The sequence below is a fragment of the Petaurus breviceps genome, unplaced genomic scaffold, assembly GCF_028583685.1.
Source record: "Petaurus breviceps papuanus isolate PSGF00001 unplaced genomic scaffold, PetGlider_PUasm1.0 175, whole genome shotgun sequence".
Taxonomy (NCBI): Eukaryota; Metazoa; Chordata; class Mammalia; order Diprotodontia; family Petauridae; genus Petaurus; species Petaurus breviceps.
Window position 1 is genome coordinate 41858891 of NW_027185764.1, and position 19911 is coordinate 41878801.

General features: G+C 34.8%; 1 protein-coding gene across 5 annotated transcripts in view; it reads right to left on the reverse strand.

Annotated features, from left to right (window-relative positions):
* The window catches only part of MEF2C (myocyte enhancer factor 2C), a 221434-nt gene that overhangs the window by 118342 nt on the left and 83181 nt on the right, over positions 1-19911 (reverse strand). For all 5 annotated transcript variants that reach the window (XM_069085077.1, XM_069085074.1, XM_069085078.1 and 2 more), the window contains exon 3: positions 8537-8733. In XM_069085077.1, coding sequence (XP_068941178.1) covers positions 8537-8590 — 54 coding nt within the window. In that variant the 5' untranslated portion in view covers positions 8591-8733. The remainder of the gene's footprint in view (positions 1-8536; positions 8734-19911) is intronic.

The following is a 19911-nucleotide window of genomic DNA, read 5'->3' on the forward strand; positions in this document are numbered from 1 at the left end:
TTAAGAATCTTCCTTAAGGCCATATAGCTGGTAAGCTGGGTCTGAAGTATGGCAATGAACCAACATGGATAAAAGTCTCTTGCACATGATTTAAGTTGCTACTACTGAATAAATGAATAGCATAGGATAGTTCAAATTAGTACCAGAGGCCTTGAATTGGAAGAGAGGCCATTTAGCCCAACTCTCCCATTTTATAGATGAGGAAATTGAGGTTGAGAGGTCTAGTGACTTGTCCAGGGTCAGACAGGAAGTAAATGGCAAAGCAGAATTTGAAATAAAGCCTTATAACTCCAAGTTTAGCATTCTTTTCACTGTTATCATTGTTCAGTCTCACAGTTGTATTTGACTCTTCATGACCCCATGGACCACAGCATTCTAGGCCTTCAGCAGTTTACTGACAAGTACGACTGTTTGTAGAATGAGTATCGGTGTGAACTTTGGCAATTGGAATATATTATATTGGTCTGTGATATCAGTAAGAATTTATCATGATTCTAAAAGAAACACTTAAATCTTTTAGTAATTCATGTTTTAAAAATATTTAATCCCTTGAAAAGATGAAATATTGGTATCAGTCTTCATAAAATCTGATTGGGATATAAATTTACAATCCAATATTATAGCAGTTCTTTTCAAAAATAGCGATTTAATGTTTTATTTTCATTTAAAATTTGAAATATTTAAATATATTTAGTGCAATAAAAAAAGCTAAAAATGTAGAAACTGGAATCAGGAAAAAATGGAAATATGAAGCATTCAGCTAATATTTATCGACCATGATTTGACCCTTGACTACAAATACAGAAGAAAACTTTTGTATTTATGCTAATTTGAATAGTAATATTTACCTCTTATCCTGAAACATAGGAACAGTGTGGGTTTAAAAAGGTGTCCACTAAGTATATTTTTATTTAGTTAGGAAATCATTAGCATTAGTTTAGAAATTAATTTAGTTATTATCAGTATATAAATATGCTAAGGGGCTATATCAACACTTATCTATCTGGACTTTGGGCTTTCTTCCTATTGCTTTTCAATTATCTACTGAGTCTGCAATGAACAGTGTAAGGGAGAAAAGTAGAAAAATAAGAAAAGAAAACTATTCTCATATATTCTCTTCTATGAACTAGCAGCAGTTCTATTATTAGGTTAAAGGTTTACCCACATCTCTTAGCAGTCTGCAAATGTCTTTATTATTTTTTCCCATTCGATAACTGTTAATCCCAATAGACTCTTTCCATAAAAGAAAGGCTAAGCTCACCATGACATCATTTTAATTTTCTTCACTAGACACAAGCAGTAGATTTGGAAGCATATCTCCTTGTTGCTATACAGTACAAAACAGTTCAAATAGTGCATTTCTCCAAAATACTGGTCTAGACTCTCTGATTTCACTGTGAAGAAACGAATGTCCAGCCCTCATTGACTCACACGTTCCTCTCTGAAATGGAAAGTTGTCTCTTAATAGCTGTAAAATCTGGATATGCTTACCAATGGTTTTTCATGTACTATTAGCAGTATCTACTGAAGCAGACCACAACCTGTCATTTGACTGATAAGTCTTAGTGAATTTGCCTGGATCACAAAAGTACTTAACCAAGGGTATACAGCTAGTTCATGTTAGAGTTGGGATTTTGAACCTGTTTCTAAGAACTAAGTTAAAAAATTCCATAAAATGTCCTTTCTTGACTTTCCTTTCCATTCATAAATTTTCCATTTCATCAAAAATTTCTCATGCACATATGATTAAATTCATTTTTCAAAGAAGTCACATAAATAGATAAAGGTTAAGAGAAAAAAAGCTATCAGTTGTTTCAGTCATCTCTTGTTTAGGAAAGCAAACATTTAAAAAAACAGACTGATTTGACAACTAAGTGAAATGCATACTTTCTCATAGATGAACAAACTCATTTAAAAGTAAGGTATTAGCAGAAATATAATTCAAGCAATAAAATCATAAAGTCACCCAGAAAGATTGAGGCTACTTTGACTTAACACTTTTTTTTTTCAATTAAAGATTGTGAAAGCTGATCTTTGCTATTCAAATGTTAGTAGTAAGTAGGGCAGATTGATAGGGGCTTTGACCCAGGGCTGGAAATTGTCCAAGGGTGAAGTCTGCCTTAGGGCAGGAGATTTAAAGGACAGCTGATAGCAATTGTGTTCCTCTAAGGAATAGGGAAGGGGCCCAGCCTAGTGGGAGGATGCAGTTGTGACTTGGTTAAAACAGGTGAAAGAAGGATTAGACTGAAGGTAGAGCAGGCTTTCACAGAGAGATTAAGTATTGGATGGATCCTCTGATGGGCCTAAAGTTGGACCTGATAAGAACCAATCTCTGGTTCATCATGGGGCTAGGGTAGGAGGCCCATCCCTGGTTGACCTCTTACCTTGTCCAGAAAGCTCATCCTCTTAGTACCTAAAACAGCAACTGGTTTCAGTACACGCTGTCACCTAGTCTCCCAAGGACTAGCCTTTCCTACCTATTGTCAACTAATGGAAAAGGAGCCTCATCAGGTCAGAGATAAGGCAGGCAAAGGAAGAGAACACCTCTGATGGTTTCTTAGGAACCCCTTTATCCCTCTATTCCAGGGACTTCTGGCTTTTCTATGGAAAGGGTTATTAACTCGGTGTTTGTGAACTTTTTTGAAAAATATTTTGATAACTTTTAACATAGTTGTTTTCTTTTGTAAACTTACATATTTTATTTAAGAATATTTTTTTCTGAGAAGGGGTCCATAGGTTTCTTCACACTATCCAAGAGGCTCATGACAAAAAAAAGGCTAAGAGTTGGACACCATATTGTCCCCTTTCCTGACTTCTCAAGCTTTTATAAAACCCAAAGGCTCTGAGAGGAGACCTAGGTTTCAAGAGTGGGTTGCCCTGTAAGGAGATAGAAGAGGGCACTTGAGGGATTCCAGACCCTGACATGGCTTGGGTTCCCTGGGAATGTGTAAACACTTCTTCCTGCTTAGGAGTTTTCCTCCTCTTCTCAGAATGGTCTGCCCAGAGAGAGGAGGAAGGTGGTTGGGGGCAGTTAAGGCTGGGCGATGTGGAGGAGGGAATCAACCCCTGAGACCCCCATGTGAGACTTTTTTTCCCCTTCTAAGCTTTGCAGTCTCAAGTTCCTTAAATATTCATGGGGAGTGAAGGAAGGAAGAGTTTGATGGTGCTTGGAGGCAAAGTATACCTTGAAGAACCTAAAGACAATCACTATCTTAGTTATTGGTCCTATGTCATGGCAATAAAGGACTGTTGATCTAGACCAGCAGCTAGGTGGCACAGTGGGTAAAGTGTTGGGCTTGGAGGTAGAAGGACTCATCTTCTTGAGTTCAAATATGACCTCAGACACTTAGTAGCTGTGTGACCCTGGGCAAGTCACTTTACCTTGCTTGCCTTAGTTTCCTTATCTGTAAAGTGAGCTGGACAAGGACACAGTAAACCATTCCAGTATCTTTGCCAAGAAAACCCCAAATGGGGTCATGAAGACTTAGAAACAAATGAGCAACCACAACAAGTCTAGATCAGTGACCCTATCTCCAAGGAAGGTAAAATTTCAATGAACTTAGTGCAAATTGAGAGTCAAGAGAATACATGCCATTCATGGTTCTGAAATCAACTATGAGTCTCTGTTTCTCCCTATATCCAATAAGAAGGTTGGCCAAAGTTCAGCTCTAATAGTCTCAGACTGTGAGATGTAGGCTTCATTTGACTCCCTCTCAGCCCAGCCCCAAACTGACCCACTTGAATGTGCCTTCCTCTGTAACTTTGGATATCACTTCCTTTCCCTTGAGACTCATTTCTCTCTTCTGTAAAATCAATAGTTGATTCTTAAGGTACCTTTCAATTCTGATATAATATGTTATTATAGGGGTGTGTGCTTGTGTGTGTGTATGCGTGTGTGTGTGACATCTCAAGTCCTATTGCAGCCCTGCCTCTCTTCAAAATCTTCTATTTCTCTGTTATGAGAGCAATCATTCCCTCTCCCAAACCTCCCCCAACCCCTCTGGGTTTTTTGAATGCCAAGTGTGAAGAAATAACTGAACTTAGCATCTATTTATCAAAAATAATTGGTTACCAAATGGCTACATTCCTTGGGAGACAGGATAGTCCATTTCCCTTCACATCAGTAGTCTTCATAGTATCTTGGAGTCTCTGTCTCTTCCCTGGGGGTGGCAGGTAGGGCTACATGTCGGGGTATCTGCATCTTCCCTAAACTCCAGAAACTGAGGGTGCCTTTAGTTCTGCTTGCCCCACGTACAAAAATTCCTAGTTATACCTGCCTCTGAATTGGTATCTCTTTCAGTACGTAGTTGGTAAGCTATTGTGATAAGTTTGTGTATGCAAAATGTTCTGTTCATTACAGTAAGTTTAAAGTCAGGGCCCAAAAGCCTCATGCAAAGATACCCCTTCCCACTCACCCAATAAGCCATCTGCTTCCCCATCTGCTTCCCTATAATAATTCTACACAATCTTTCCACCATTATCCACAAACCTCCAGTGAGACCAGCCTTCTTTGATTCTATTATCATTTTTCTAGACTTCTGCTCTTTCTTGTCCCCTAATAAGTTCTTAGAGCTATTCCTTCTATATTAGACCACTCATCCCCTTGAACCCAGTAGACTTTAGCCTGTCCCTTAAAATGAAGTTCAGGGCTCAGAAAACTGATGCCCAGAAAGGTCAAATGAATTGTCCAATGTCACACAGGAAGTCATAATTGGAGGAAGAAGTTGAACTCTCTTCCGACTTTAGAATTGTATTTTTCCCATTGTACCATACTTTGTTTTTGAGTCTTTATCCAGTCATGTCTGACTCTTTGTAACACAACTTGGGGTTTTCTTGACAAAGGTGCCAAAGTGGTTTGCCATTTTTTTTCCAACCCATTTTACAGATGAGAAAATGGAGGCAAACAGGGTAAAGTGACTTGCCCAGGGTCACATAACTAGTAAGGGTCTGAGGCCAGATTGGAATTAGGGAAGATGAATCTTCCTGATTGCAGTCCCAACACTGTACCACCTAGCTGCCCTAAGAATCACGCTATCTCAGATATTTTAAAGCATATCTGTTCAAGTATAAGCTGAAGGATGTAAGTCTTTTTATTGAGACTAGAAATTCATAATGAATAGCTAATGATTTTGATTCCTTCAGCTATATTTCCTATGTAATTTGTAGTTGTTTTTTACCTAAAAACATTTATCATACTAATGTTTTAGATTTTTAGCTATGTAATATCTGTATTATTAAGGATAAAGAACATCTGAAAATATAGATTTTAAACTATTTAATTGTACTATGTTCTAAAATGGCTATTTTTCTTCAAATAGCTTTAAATTTTACCTCCAATTTTTGTTCACATTCTATGCCTATATTATAATGGTAAGAAAACACTTTTATACATGTGCATCCAAAGAAACTCCTTCATTTTCTCAGTATTCCTCACACCACTTTTAAGAAAATATGGTACTTAAGCTTCCATTGGGACAATCCACTGTGGAGTTCATTGGGAAGAGGAAGATTTGAAAGAAATGACAATATTAATAATACCTTCCTTTACCTTACATTGTATTAACACATGGTTTAAAGGAGACAAAGGTTAAGAATACTTTCTGACATGACATTATGCGTAGCAGAAGTTGCCTTGTATTTTAATGAGATCTTGTGAGTCCTATCCTTTTGGCCTTTCTCAAGTGGTTCATGATCATTTCCATGGAAGAAGCAGGTGACTACCACTTGTGATGAATACATTCATCAATGTATAAGAATGTCTCTATCAAAGAAAAAGTCTAGCCTCATCACTAGAATATACAATATAGGAGGGCAGACGTTAACTCTGTTCTCGTACTGATTTATTAGTATCAAATGTAAGAGTCTATTGTTCTTTCCCCAAAAGCAAGCAGGAAGAAAAAATGTTCTTAAGAATACGTTCTATAGATATTAGTCAGCCTCTAAAAACAATAGAAAACATACCTCATTTTCCCAATAAAAGTCTGACACAGAATTTAAGTAAGTGCCTTTTCATACTAAAACAGCTGATTTTCAATATTATGGCTAAGAATGATATAAGCATCTGTAACCGAAATTATATTTAAATTCAGAAAAGATTTTTCAGTGATTAGATCTGAAGGATAGTTATAAAAATTTTGCATCCCTGTTTGAATATTATATTGCTTTCTTTACAAGACCCATTTAAAGGTCATGGATATCAGAGGTTTGACTATCCATGAGACTTTCTTTTTATTAAAGGTAACTTTCCAAGTTAATTTTATTAGTGTAAAAATCATCATGATTGATTGGCATAGTGGATAGAAAATCAGTCAGGCATGGATTCAAATCTTGCCTCTGACATACAATGACTCTGTGACCCTGGAGAACCTGTTAGACTTTAAGTCGCATAGAGTTTCCCAATCTGCACTGCTAGAGGGAATTTCTTCATCTATAAATTCCCTATGCCAATAAAATCAAAGGGACCACCATTCCTATTCTTATAGAATATATATGTATTATATATATATTTGCTTTTTGGAGTGGGGAAGGCAAGGCAATTAGGATTAAGTGACTTGACCAAGGGCACATGGCTAGTAAGTGTCTGAGGCTGGATTTGAACTCAGGTCCTCCTGACTCCAGGGCTGGTGCTCTATTCACTGCACTGACTAGCCACCCCTATAGAATATTTTAAACAAAGTATAACCACATCAGTGAAATACACAAAGTCCAAAGGGTTATCAATATATCCTAATCAACATTTCAGTTTTAATTCCAAATAGTTAATTAATTTAAGCAAACATCATAGGCAGAATTGTTGGTTTCTGGCATAGCCAACTGCAACAAACAATTTATAGGGAAAACACAGAATATATCCATTATAATCTGCACTCTCGTTTGCCTTTCAAACTTAATTTTCCTGACACAAATAGCCTAAGTTGTTCATATACCAAAGCATGTACAAATTTAGTGGAAGACAAGCCTGAAAACTGAGAGATTTAAAACCCCCTCACAAAATCTTGGATTGCATTTTCCCCCTGAGTGCTCTATGGTTTTTAATGTCTTAAAGATAAACATAATTTAATACAAGTGATAAATTATGCATAAAGCAGTCATCATAGACTTTTTAAATTTGAGATCCCGGAAAGGTGCTCTATACCATGCCTTTCCTTGTGCACCCAATATATACGAAGGAGATATACTGTTTTCACTTGAAAATGGAGACTTAGGGAACACAGAGACAATATCCTATCAGCAGATGTATCCTGCTGCATCCATAGCCCATACCTCCTCTGAGGGTCCCAGTATTTAGACATAATTGAGGCAATAGGAGAAGGGATTCAGAACTAGAAGGAACATAGAGAATCATCGTTCAATGATATCATTTTACAGATGAGGAAAGTGAGACCCAGAAAAGTTAAATGACTTGGCCAAGGCCATACAGAAAGTGACAGGGTCAAAACATAGGTCTGCTAAATCCAGATCAAGCATCTGCTACACAAGACTTACTCTAAGGCATGAAGTATAACACTGTCACATGCCAGTATGGTGTCTGTTCTCAAGGATGATTCTCTTTCCTTCAGTACTGGAATATTTAAGAGGACACTACATTCATCCCTTACCCATTCTTGCAAAATTTAACTGCTCCATGGTTAAATCTTATCTCCCCTCCTATTTCATTAACTCACTGAAATCAAAGATTGTACACAACACAGCTTTATATCCCTCACATTTCCTACTTACTAAACATATTATTGACTTAAATCAAAACACATTTAGATTTTCATAATATAAAAACATTATCACTGAAGCCTTCAGGTACTCTATTTGGATTCAGAGAACACTCAAAGCAAGTTATCCCTAGCTATGTAGACACGATCATTGGGTCCCTAGAGAACTTTCTTCAGAATTGTCTCTTGTTCCTTTTATACATTCCTAAATGTTAAAGACATTTAATTAATTTAACTTTTTTCCCCTCTGTGTATAGTTTAAGTTACAAAAGCATACATTTTTCTTAAGGAATGAAATAAAATGTTATTGTTGCATCCAGCCTCCCAGTCAACTTTCTCATAAGTAGAATGAATATAGTTTTATGGAGGCTAGTTGTCTGAATTCACGAACAATTAAATATACAATCATGGAAAATCTGCTTTCTAACAATATAAGAGGATCTTTGTTTGATGATGCATGTAATCTAGCAATATTATGCTTATTAACTCTTGATTATTAAGCTAAATATGTCCTCTATAGTACTACTCCCATTTGAAATCCATATTGAAATGGGAGGGTTTATTTTTTTAAATTAAATGATCCATTTGTCTTCCGGAAAGGCAACATAACTTTTCCTATACATACAAGAGAATGAATTAAAAAAGCTCATAACAGAAAATGTAACACGTTGTAAATATGACTCCGCTTAATAAGCCAACATTTTTCTTATGTTAGATTTATGGACACAGCAATTTAAGTTCCAAATATTCTCAATGCTTTAAAAACTCCTGAGGAAAAAGCAAATAATCTGGTAGAAGCAATAATATAAATAAAACTTCAAATTACTTACCTGTCTGTTACGTTCATCCATAATCCTCGTGATCTGAATCTTTTTTCTCCCCATAGTCCCCGTTTTTCTTCTCTCTCTCGTTCCTAAAATTATGTATTTTTTCCTTCTCTTTTCTTTCTCTTTCCCGTTTCCTCCAAACAAACCTCCCTCTTCAGCACTTGCACTACTCAATTCACAGATCCCTGCATTCGTTCCTGCTAAATATAAAACACAGAAAAAATTAAACATTACCATAAAATAAATAAAAAGCAAGCTAGCTCCACAAAGTTGTCTTATTTTTATCAATTATATAATATAGAATCTTACAAATAAATGGAAAAAAGCATTTATTAAAGTTCCATCATATATTATATGTAAAGCCATATTAACTATGAACAGTTTATTTTTATAATTAAAATTATCTCATAATTAATTTAATAAGTTATTAAATTATGCTTTAAAACCTGATATTTCAATAATATCTCTTCCAAAGTGTTTCTTAATGTTTTTATGGAATTAGGTATCTTTTTTTATTATTCACTATTAAAATATGACAAAGTACCTAAATCAGAGAGTTAATGAACCTTTCTATACCTGAGTATGCTAAGTAGGCCAGCTAATTCATTTCTGAAGAGAAAACAATCTTGTGTTTTGACAGCAGAGGTGATAACGTCCCTAGTTATGCAAATAGGATGGACCATTATTAAAGTGGTATTTGATATATGGAAATGTCATCTAGTTTAAATCTAAATCCTTTAATCTCATTTAAAAAAAATCATATACACAAACACAAACCCCCATACAACACTTCTAGGAGAATACTAGAAAACACAATATGGTATATATCAATGATAATGCTATAACTTTCCAAAATATGCTACACTGATACATATTCACATGTACCAATTCTGCATTGGTACATACATAAAAAGAAGATCCTCTCTCTATTTGAGTACCAATGTTTGTTTTATATTGAAGAAGCCTTGTATCACAAATGAAATAAATAAAAAACAAAGTAATAAAAATTATGTAAGTGACAATACTGGTTCATTTGTAATTTAATTTATATATTAACAAAATCATGAATCCACTGGTTGAAGAGGTCAAAATAGTTCATGGCAACAACAATTTTATAAAAGATTACTTATAGAAACTTGCTAAATCCTTATTATCTTTAGAAAAAAAAGAAAAGTTAAGAAAAGACAACCTATAATAAAATAAACCCAAGAAAAATAAGACCTTACAAATTTGCAAATTCCCTTGTATCTTTAATGCTTTTATTTTAAGTTTTTATTTGAGAAAACCAAGACTCCACAAAATATGAGTCAAACAAGAAAAAAAAACCCTTTCATATTAGGTTATTCATGTCGAAGCAATAAATTTCCTGATTCTATCTATTATCATATGGAATATTTAACTATTTTACACATGGCTTGGAATTTCCCTGTTTATTTTTACTTGCTGTTCTGACAACCAAGCTGATAAATTCCTACAATATGTTATGTAACATTAAGCCAATGTCCTGGCTATTTAATCTATTATTTGGCTCCAATTCAAAATTATTGGAGCAGAAAAGCTGTTACACACTTATTCTGATATTCAGTTACCTTTTGATTTCTTTGCATTAACTGTTAAATACTTTATCACCTTGAATGAACGTTTAAAAAATTAAGTTTTTTTTTTATGATCAGCTAATTGCAATAGCTATTATGATATAATTAGTTCTAGTGGATTAAACAGTGCTCAGGCACTAAGAATATCTATTCCCTTTTGCCAAATGCCTTTGTAGAAAATCCATGCTTGATTTTGGCTCAGAATATATATAGGCTGAGTAACATCAAGACCACGATGGGATAAACAAAAACTATTACTACAGCTGTTTCTTTAGGAACTAGAAATAGTTCAAAAGTTTTTTATGATATATAAATAACATATATTGATACAGTCATAACTAGCAATGTCTTACATTTGCTGTTAAAGGCATTAAACTATACATTAAAATATGAAAACCTGCAAAACATAATTGTATCACACATTCACTGTTGCCAAACAATATCCATCTATTTTTAGAAAGTATTAAATATGAGTCAACTACATTGCATTCCTGTGTTTCCTATAAGTCTTACCTTAAATACAAACAGCAAGTTAGAATAGTATTTCCCAAACACATGTAAGAACCAAAAGAAACTAACAGGCTTTCCAACACACGAATCCACAGCAAATGCACATACAACAATTTCCCTTCCTTTCATTCAACTGAAGCCAGTGGCACTATCGGCTTATAGCCTACGCCTGTCTAAGCTCTTTTTCACTTCAAGGTGGAAGGTCAGGGTGGACAGATTAGAGTGGTGGTGACAGGGTTAGTGAGAATGAGAGCTCCTTTACAGATCAAGATTTTGAAACTGAATGAGAGAAGAATCAGGGCTCTGAAAGTCTTCCAAGAGTAGCATAGGCAGCTCTTGATGAACTCAAGTTATGAAGAGCCCCTCCCATATCGACCATATGTTTCACACCAATATTTTAAACAGGAGACATTTTTCAAACAGCCTAGAAAAAGGAATATTTTTTTTAAATTGGACCATTATTATTATTTTAAAAGATACATTTCAAAAGATATTGCTAGATGAAAACATTTGAGATTTCCTCATCAAAAATGTATTGTACATTATTTGTAGGTAGCTCTAGGAGAAATAAGTTTAACTTTCAAGAAATGAAACTGTCTCCTTTCCCTCTATTAAAAAAATTGTATTTCCTGAAACATAAAATATATATACAGTTTCCTTTTGTATTCTCTTTCTAGTATCTACTGAAAACTTATTTTGAAATTTCTTTAATGCAATTATGTGTATAACTGATAATGTGGCCAGGAGGATATAACCAGTAGCTATCCAGACCCAGCAAAGTGTGTCCGTTCTGAAGTGTGTGGTTTAGAACATCTGATTCATGGGTCACCACATTCCAGGGTTGTCAGTGAGAATGTTACGAATTAGAAAGGTCAACAATTGCACACCACCTGTTTTAGTTACACTGCTACTTCTCTGACTCTAAGCCTTATGTTTAAACTAATGTAAGGATATAATTTCAAGCATATTAAATTGGACGGGAACAGGGCAGATGACTACATTGCTTCTTCAATCTCTAAAACTTTTTAAAATTTACATAAAAATAAAGGCTGTCAGTATAGCCAACTGTAATTGAATTTCCTACTAGCCTAGAAGCGCTATGAATAATCTGTTAAAACCTTAAAATAGTTTCAGAAGCTTTGTTGAAATAACTCTCCACATAAAAGAAATTCTTGGATAATAACATAGCTATAGATAAACAATCGGAAATAATAATTAAAAAAAAACACAGTTCTGTCATCCTTACTCCTATAGAGTCTTTAGCATGTTTTTATTTTTTTCATACCCAAATATAAGAAAAACACAATCAGACTGCTTACTAAAAAGAGGAACTTCACTATGGCAAACTTCTGTTCACTATATGATTTGTCATAAGCAAATAGATGAAGGAAGAGTGATTTGAAACTCAAGAAGAGAAAAGTTGTGGACAGATGCTGCAGATTATTTACCCACCTCCTTTCTTTTGTATACACTCAAGCACATGCTCTCTGTTTCTGTCTCTCTCTTCTCTCTCTCTCTCTCTCTGTCTCTCTCTCTCTCTCTCTGTCTCTGTCTCTGTCTCTCTCTCTGTCTCTCTCTCTCTCTGTCTCTCTCTGTCTCTCTGTCTCTCTGTCTCTCTCTCTGTCTCTGTCTCTCTCTCTCTGTCTCTGTCTCTCTCTCTCTCTTCTCTCTCTCACTTTTTTCACTCTTTTTCTGCTTCTTCTTTCCTTCCCTCTTCTCTCTCTCCCTCTCCCTCTTTTTCTTCTCTCTCTCTCCCTCTTTCTCCTTACCCCCTCCTTTTTCCCTCCCTCCCTCCTTATCCCTCCCTGTAACATAGAAGAATCTTGACAGAATAGCAGGAAACACGCACAGAGTGGTCAGGGAAGGATATGATGTCAGCAACCACGAACAATAAAAGGTGTAAAGGTGCTTCCTTCCCTAAACTGTTCCAGAAGTGTAAAATGGGAACCAAAACTCTCCACTTCCTTCTCTGAACAGAACTGTCCGATTCTGTTGTGCTGCAACACCCCCCCCCCCACACACACACAGAGGCTTTTGAACATTTCAGATAAGGGATACTAAGGAATAGCCAAGTAGGTTTTAACTACTATTAGAAATTACAAAAATCCAATTCAATATAACTTTAATGAAATTTTAATCATTGCATTATAAAATGGAAAATACAAACAAAATAAAAATATTTTCACTTTGGTGTGGTTTTATATTCCCTTACTATGACAATTAACCATTGCAGAACAATGTTTTCACAAAAACATGTTTTATATATGTTCATACAGGCCTATAACATGAAGTATTTATTACAAATTCTGAATGGTCAATGGGTAAACTACTTTCTTTTGTAAAAAAAAAAGGACAAATCACAACATTTTTCATAACCCTCCCCAAGTTTAATGATATTATTTACTGACATGTATATTTTAAAATAAAGATTTTAAAAGATACACTGACTTAAAAAAATGATTAAAGCCCCCTCAAAGTTTGTTAATTAATTCAGAGTCAGACAGATAAAAAGGTAATTGATAGAATTTTGGGTGCATGTAAAACTACATTTATTTTTCTCATCACTGCTATGATATTTCTAACATGAAAATGGTACAGCCTACTGTAACATTTCTGTAGGAAGAAATCCACATATCAAGTGAATCTGAGTCATCTTCAGATTTCAATCATCTGCCCACAGAACTTTGATTTAGAAATTAAACAAACCCTTCATGTATATGTTTTGCTATTAAAATACAACTGTCACATCAAAAATGTGGGAAGACATTAATTCAATTCTACTAAATTTATCTGAGCAAAGCATAGATTTTGCTACAATAGTCATCATGTAGGCACTTTAACTAAAACAGAGCATATGCATAAAGATAAGACATTCAAATGTATCAAGTCTACATGCAAACGAGAAACTTGAATTGCTTTTTCTCGTGTTATCCAATAACGTTTTCATTGATATACACTCTCAACAAACACTACAAAAACTCACTTGCTATCAGCAAACCATCACAAGAAGACTAACAAAGAAACAAAGAAAGGCAAACTAAACATTTGTGAAGTGAAAAAATGGTCATGAGCTCACTAGCTGCAGCACTGTTGGTATGACTGATTCACACACTTAAATGACTCATTGTCATTTCAAGTAGAAAACTTTACTCATGTTGGTGAGTCTCAATGCATTAATTTGACTACTTTACTCCAAGTTTGAAACTCATGATATATGTGCAGTTGACTTGAAGGTACAAAGGGAAAGCAGAATTTGTATTGATTACTCAATGATTTATATTGATTTGTATTGATTACTTCTATCACAACTTCTATGTAAATAAACAAGTGATCATCCTTTTTGTTATTTGCCTACATGATGTTGGATATGTTCATAACTATAACCATACCCCTGAAAGTCACTCCACTTCAAGATAAGATCACTATTTCTGATGTGATCTGCTATCTAGTCCCAGCATTATGAGGACACAAAATACTATCATTCTCTTTAATATGTATCCTCCTATGATTCAGCCTGATAGAGATGGCTACAGAAGTCACCCTTCTGTATTTCTAAAACCAAGCTTTTTATCACTCCAGTGGGATCATCTAATTAATTTCCGAATATATATTTAAGGTGTAACTAATAGCAAGACAAAATTTTAGTGTCATGTTGAAATTTTAGTATTGCATGTCATGCTAATATGTAGTTGACTATAAACTAATGCTTAGGGAATTTTAAAATATTTTTATAGTAAAAGATATATTTCTTTCACTCTATTCTTTGATGACTATTAGAGACATTTTAAAGAATATTTTTATACTAGTTATGTACATGGAAGCATGAATTTCATGCTGGTAACTTGTATGGAAGTAGATTGGTTACATGCACTCTTCATCTAATAGTTTGCTATTTTTGAGTAGCATCTTGTATTCCGGATAAATGTGTGATGCTAATTAATGATACTAATGATATGTGGTATTATTTATAAGCCTATTTACATTTTGCGATATAACTCTGAGCCCATATGGTAAGGTCACGAATTAAATTGTGGCTTTCATGTAAAGCAAGTAGTCACTCTAAAAAGCAAAGAATGAAGACCCATTATTGGGTTATACTCCATTTAGTCCTTACAGGAATTAGCATACTATGAAAAAACTTAACAGGGTTATAAAAACTAAGAGGGCTCTCCTATCTCACTGTCTGCCAAGAGACTGCTTTAGGCTCAAAATGCAGAAATGGCAAGGGAAATATATCAATCTTCCCAGTGACCATGACAGCTGAAAACTCTACATTAATGTTTCGATTCCTACTTTAACATCTTTCCCCAAGGACAAAAGGAGATGAAATGTATGTCAGAGATGTAATAAGGCTAAAAAAGAAACCTCTTTGAAAACCCCTGCAATTAGTTTTAACAGGTAGGAATAACCTGTGTTTATCTCTGACACAAGTAATTTTGTTTACACAGCTCCAAAAATTAGGAAAGAAGCATACCTTTAAATAACCACATTGTATTATAGACAATTTAGTGAACTCTTAGCATAACCACTATGTCACAGCTACCCATAGTTTATCTGATCTTGGGCTTTTTATTTTTCCTCATTGCATTTAGGCCAGTATTTTTCTTTGCCAGAGTAATTCCAAATAGGCTAACTATGCCAAAAGCCTCTATTATTCCCTCAGACCACTAGGTTTTCAGCCTTTCCATATTCAATTAAATAATTAACCTGGATATTTATCATGACTTTTTTCTCCTAATTTTCTGCATAACTGTTTTCTCTGAAAAGTCCTTTCCTGGTGAGCAGTGCTCATCAGCATCATCAAAAAGGTGAATCTAACACTTCATGAAAAAGCAGAAGACACTATTTAGAGTCATATAATATGTACTGCTCTTCAGCTGTAACCATTCCAAAAGGACATGCAGCTGGATTGTTTTTTTTTTTTTTTTGGTGGTGGTGGTGGGGATAGAGAACAAAGCGGGTTAAGGAGTATGTAGCACACAGATCAGTGTGAGCTGAAATAGTCTACTAAAGAAACAAATCATGCTTAAATAGGGGAATTTTGCTATTGTTTGTATTCAGTCTATTGTGATGAGATCTAAAGTCTTGAACTCACTATCTACCAGTTAGGAAAAAAAAAGCTGTTTGCGATTTGAAAAATCTCTTTTTACATCTTAAATTTCAATATTGATTATTTGGAAATAATTTGGAATGGTCAGAATTCATTAACAACAATAATAACACATCAGGGACCGTTGTCAGAAGTCTGGATGCAATAAAAGCATGTTAGAGTCTTGCTTTTACACATGATACATTTCACTGTAGAACTATAGTCAGCGGAGGGAGGGGGGATTCAATGTTTCAGCCTATTTCACCGTCTCATATAATAATGCTTAAAGTTCACCAGGAAGATACTTGAGTCGACCTGAGTGTATTAAGAGTAGATCATTTATAGGAATGTTAATAGTGTGATCCCAGTGGTCAAAAGGAAATTCTAAGTAAAGGGTTCTGTTTCATTCTAATGAAAGGATGAACAACATACATCCCTTTCTTTGAAAATAATTTGCTTTTGTCAGTATGTATCTTTCACAATTAATTTGAGTATTTGAAAATGACCTCGAAATGTGAAGAAACACTGAAGAGGGCCTCTTCTCCACCCATACCACCCCAATTTGGAATAATTTTTAAGAGGGAAAAATGCTTAACTGAAATCTTCAGGATTTAACCATAGTATGTCATTTTTTTTTTTTGCCTCTATTTAATTCTGGGAACGCACCAAGTTTATATGATGGTTTATATCAAAACCCTATATGACAATACAGAGATTATTATAAAATAGTCTCCAAAAACTCAGCATAAAGATAGTTGATATTGTTACTCTATGTACCTCAACATACTTAGGAATGATTCATTAATTTTTTTATTTCTTCATCTCTTTTACAGTATCCTAATCAACCTAATTAAGGCTTTGTTCATCTGAAACCTCAGATGACAATTTGTTTAACTCTATCCCACTGTGGTCTTTATATAAGGAGAATTAAATTTGATCTTCTGACAGCAATCATTAAATGATCCCAACTGGCCCCAATTAAGACACATGGCTTACAGGCCTCAATATCCAGTAAAGTACCAGATCCTCTACTTTATTTACATATTGTTTTTTTTTAACTTAGTTTATTTTCTTAAGGCCAATTAAGCATTGTCATCAAGTAGAACTGAATTTCTTTATACTCAAGACACAATCCATCAATTTACTTTACAGATACTGGACAGTTCTTTGAAAGCCATCACTTCCAGTTACAGTGTTGTCACCTTGATGTTATGAAAGGAAAAAGAAATTTTAGATTTAGTAACTTATGTTGTACTAAACCTAGCTAGACACTCTTAAATCAGTTCACAGGTTCAAAGAGTACTGACTAATTTTAATTCAATGATAACATTTTATTTGGATTGTTTACAATGATCTCTTAGGATAGATTTCAACTTGGGTTTGCTTTTTATAATTTAAAGTGACTTCTTTACAATCTTCTTTGAAAAATGTTGTATCCAAGCATGACTTCTGAAGTTAACCTGTTTTACCCTTAATTTCTGCTCTAATTTTCTCACATATGTTCAGTGGTAAGCTGTGAAACAGTGTTCTCAGGTCTTCACATAAATGCAGGTAGCCCCAGGATTTAGAGCTCATTGATTGTGTGCTCCTCTAGGGAAACGGCTGAATTAAAAACAGCCCTATGAGGCTGAAGTAGCTCCCATTCACATCTGGCCCTTCTTATTCTAAACTCTCACACCTGCCTGGAAATTTAACCCCTATCTATTGTTCTGAAGAACAAACAGATTTATCTATAGCCATCCGCTTCAGGTCAAGGCTGAATCATTAAATGTTCAGCTAAATTAATTGCAATATAATTGAAGTTTGACACAGTTTCTAAAGGTCTTGTTCAAATAAGTTGAATCGCCAGATTACTTTCTCCTGAATTTCATGCGATCATAGTTCTAGAGCTGGAAGGGACCCTGAAAGGCCAGCTAGTTCAACTCCCTCCTTTTTTTCAGCTGAGAAAATGGAGATCCAAGGATAGTAAGGGATGAGCCCAAGGTCCCACAGGTATCAGAGGTGAAATTTGGGCCTCAGTGCTCTGGCTCCAAATCTGGAGGTCTTTCCAAGTGCATATACTCTTTGATATTTAAAAATAAGTTTATTTATCTGAAGGATCAGAATTACTGAACAAAATGATAGTATGAAAAGGCAGTGATGTGTCAAGTGGATGGAGCATTGGTCCTGGAGTCAGTATGACCTGCGTTCAAATCTGGCCTCAGACACTTACTAGCTGTGTGACCCTGGGCAAGTCAGTTAACCCTGTTTGCCTCAGTTTCCTCATCTGTAAAATGATCTGGCACAGGAAATGGCAAATCAGTTTGGTATCTTTGCCAAGAAAACCCCAAATAGGGTCAAGAAGAGGTGGACACAATTGAGATGACTCAACAGCATCAGTACGAAAACCATCCTGTATGTCACAGCTTTTCAAAGATGAATTACTATATATTTCTTCTTCTTAATAATATATATTTTTTAAAATGGACACTAGTACTATCCTTGAGAAACATATGATATGTATCACATGGCTCATTAACCTTGTTAGAAATTTTTTTTTATTATTTGACTAACAGATGCAAATATAAAAGCACACTGGAAATGTAAAGGAATTGCATCTTTAATCTACTATGCAAACTTCTAAAAATAAAAATCATTAAGTGCAGTCTTCCTTTAAGTGAGAGCAGTATACGTTTCTTGGTTACATATATTTGTATTAAATAGAATTCTCATCAAATATAATGGGAAAATATCCCAAATAATAAAACATAGATATTATGAAGAGAATAGGAAATTCTAGATGAGAATGACCCCTCAAAATGCTGATGATCTAGAACATGGTAACTAACCACACCAATGATTGACTTTTTTATGGCTAAGAAATGCAATGAAATTTTGGTAAAGCAAAACAGATGCTGAGAGTATTGTGTTATAAGATATTTCTCACTGTATTCTGGTACGCTTAAATAAGATTTGATGTTAATTTTAGAGCACACTTCTGCTAAAAAAGGGCAAACCCTGCAACAGATTTAGTACAAAGAGCTGAAAATATCCTGTGGAAAAAAAAAACTGTAGAGAAATCAGACCAACCCAAATCCTGCCATTACTCAGCACGGCAGTGACGTGCAGATGTTTGTAGTGGTTTGAGGAGCCAGCGGGGGCTGGAAACTCTACATACTCGACTCCAACATGATTGCAATTGAACCTCATCAAAGTAAGAGCTCATAATTTGTCACAGAAAACAGCCAATTAACATATGTTAGGAAAAGGCTCCATAAAGATAATATATGATTAAAGACCCAATGCAGCTGTTGAAAAATCAAAACTATGCATTTTAAAAAGAAATCTCAGCCTGGGCTTTAGTATGGTTAAACTGATAATGGCTACTATGATTTTTCCTTAAAAACAGCTGAAAAAAAGATAATTATAGTATTTCTTTTAGGTTTGGGGTTATTGCAAAGGAGAACTTGGGTACTGTGGGACATTTTACTATGCCTTACTTGAGGTCTATAAATAGTTGAAACCCTTGCCAAAATTCTGTAGTTACTTTGTTATAGATCTATTTTAAAATACAGACCTTCATTGTGAGCTGGATAGCCTTCAGGATACACTCTGTTGTCAAGGCATTTCTCTAAAATCTATAGCCACCCTCTATCTTTATCCGTGTGAAAAAGTCCAGTTCAGGGCCCAGTCACAGTAGCTCTGAACACAGGACAAGGACAGTACAAACATGCCCCCGAGTACTTGGTAGATTTCTTCCCTGTACGTGCAGGATGCATTTTCAGGAGTAGGGGTCAGAATAGTGTTTTAAATCGTTCTAATATGCATGGTAATGAGATTGTGTTAAATATAGATCTACTTCATGAAGAATTTCAATAATAGGTACTCTTGATTTAAAGCCATTTTTTAAATAGAGGAGTGGATAGACTGTCGGACCTGGTGTCAGGAAAACTCATCTTCTTGAATTTAAATATGACCTCAGACATTTACTAGCTGTGTGACCCTGGACAAGTCACTTAACCTTGTTTGCCTCAGTTGTTCATCTATAAAATGAATTGAAACAGGAAATGGCAAACCACTCCAGTATCTTTGCCAAGAAAACCTTAAATGTGGACATGAAGAATCAGAAATGACTGAACAACAATTGAAAAATATCCTTCTTCCTCTGCTTCCCCAAGTCCCAAGTATACATTTATAAAAAGAAA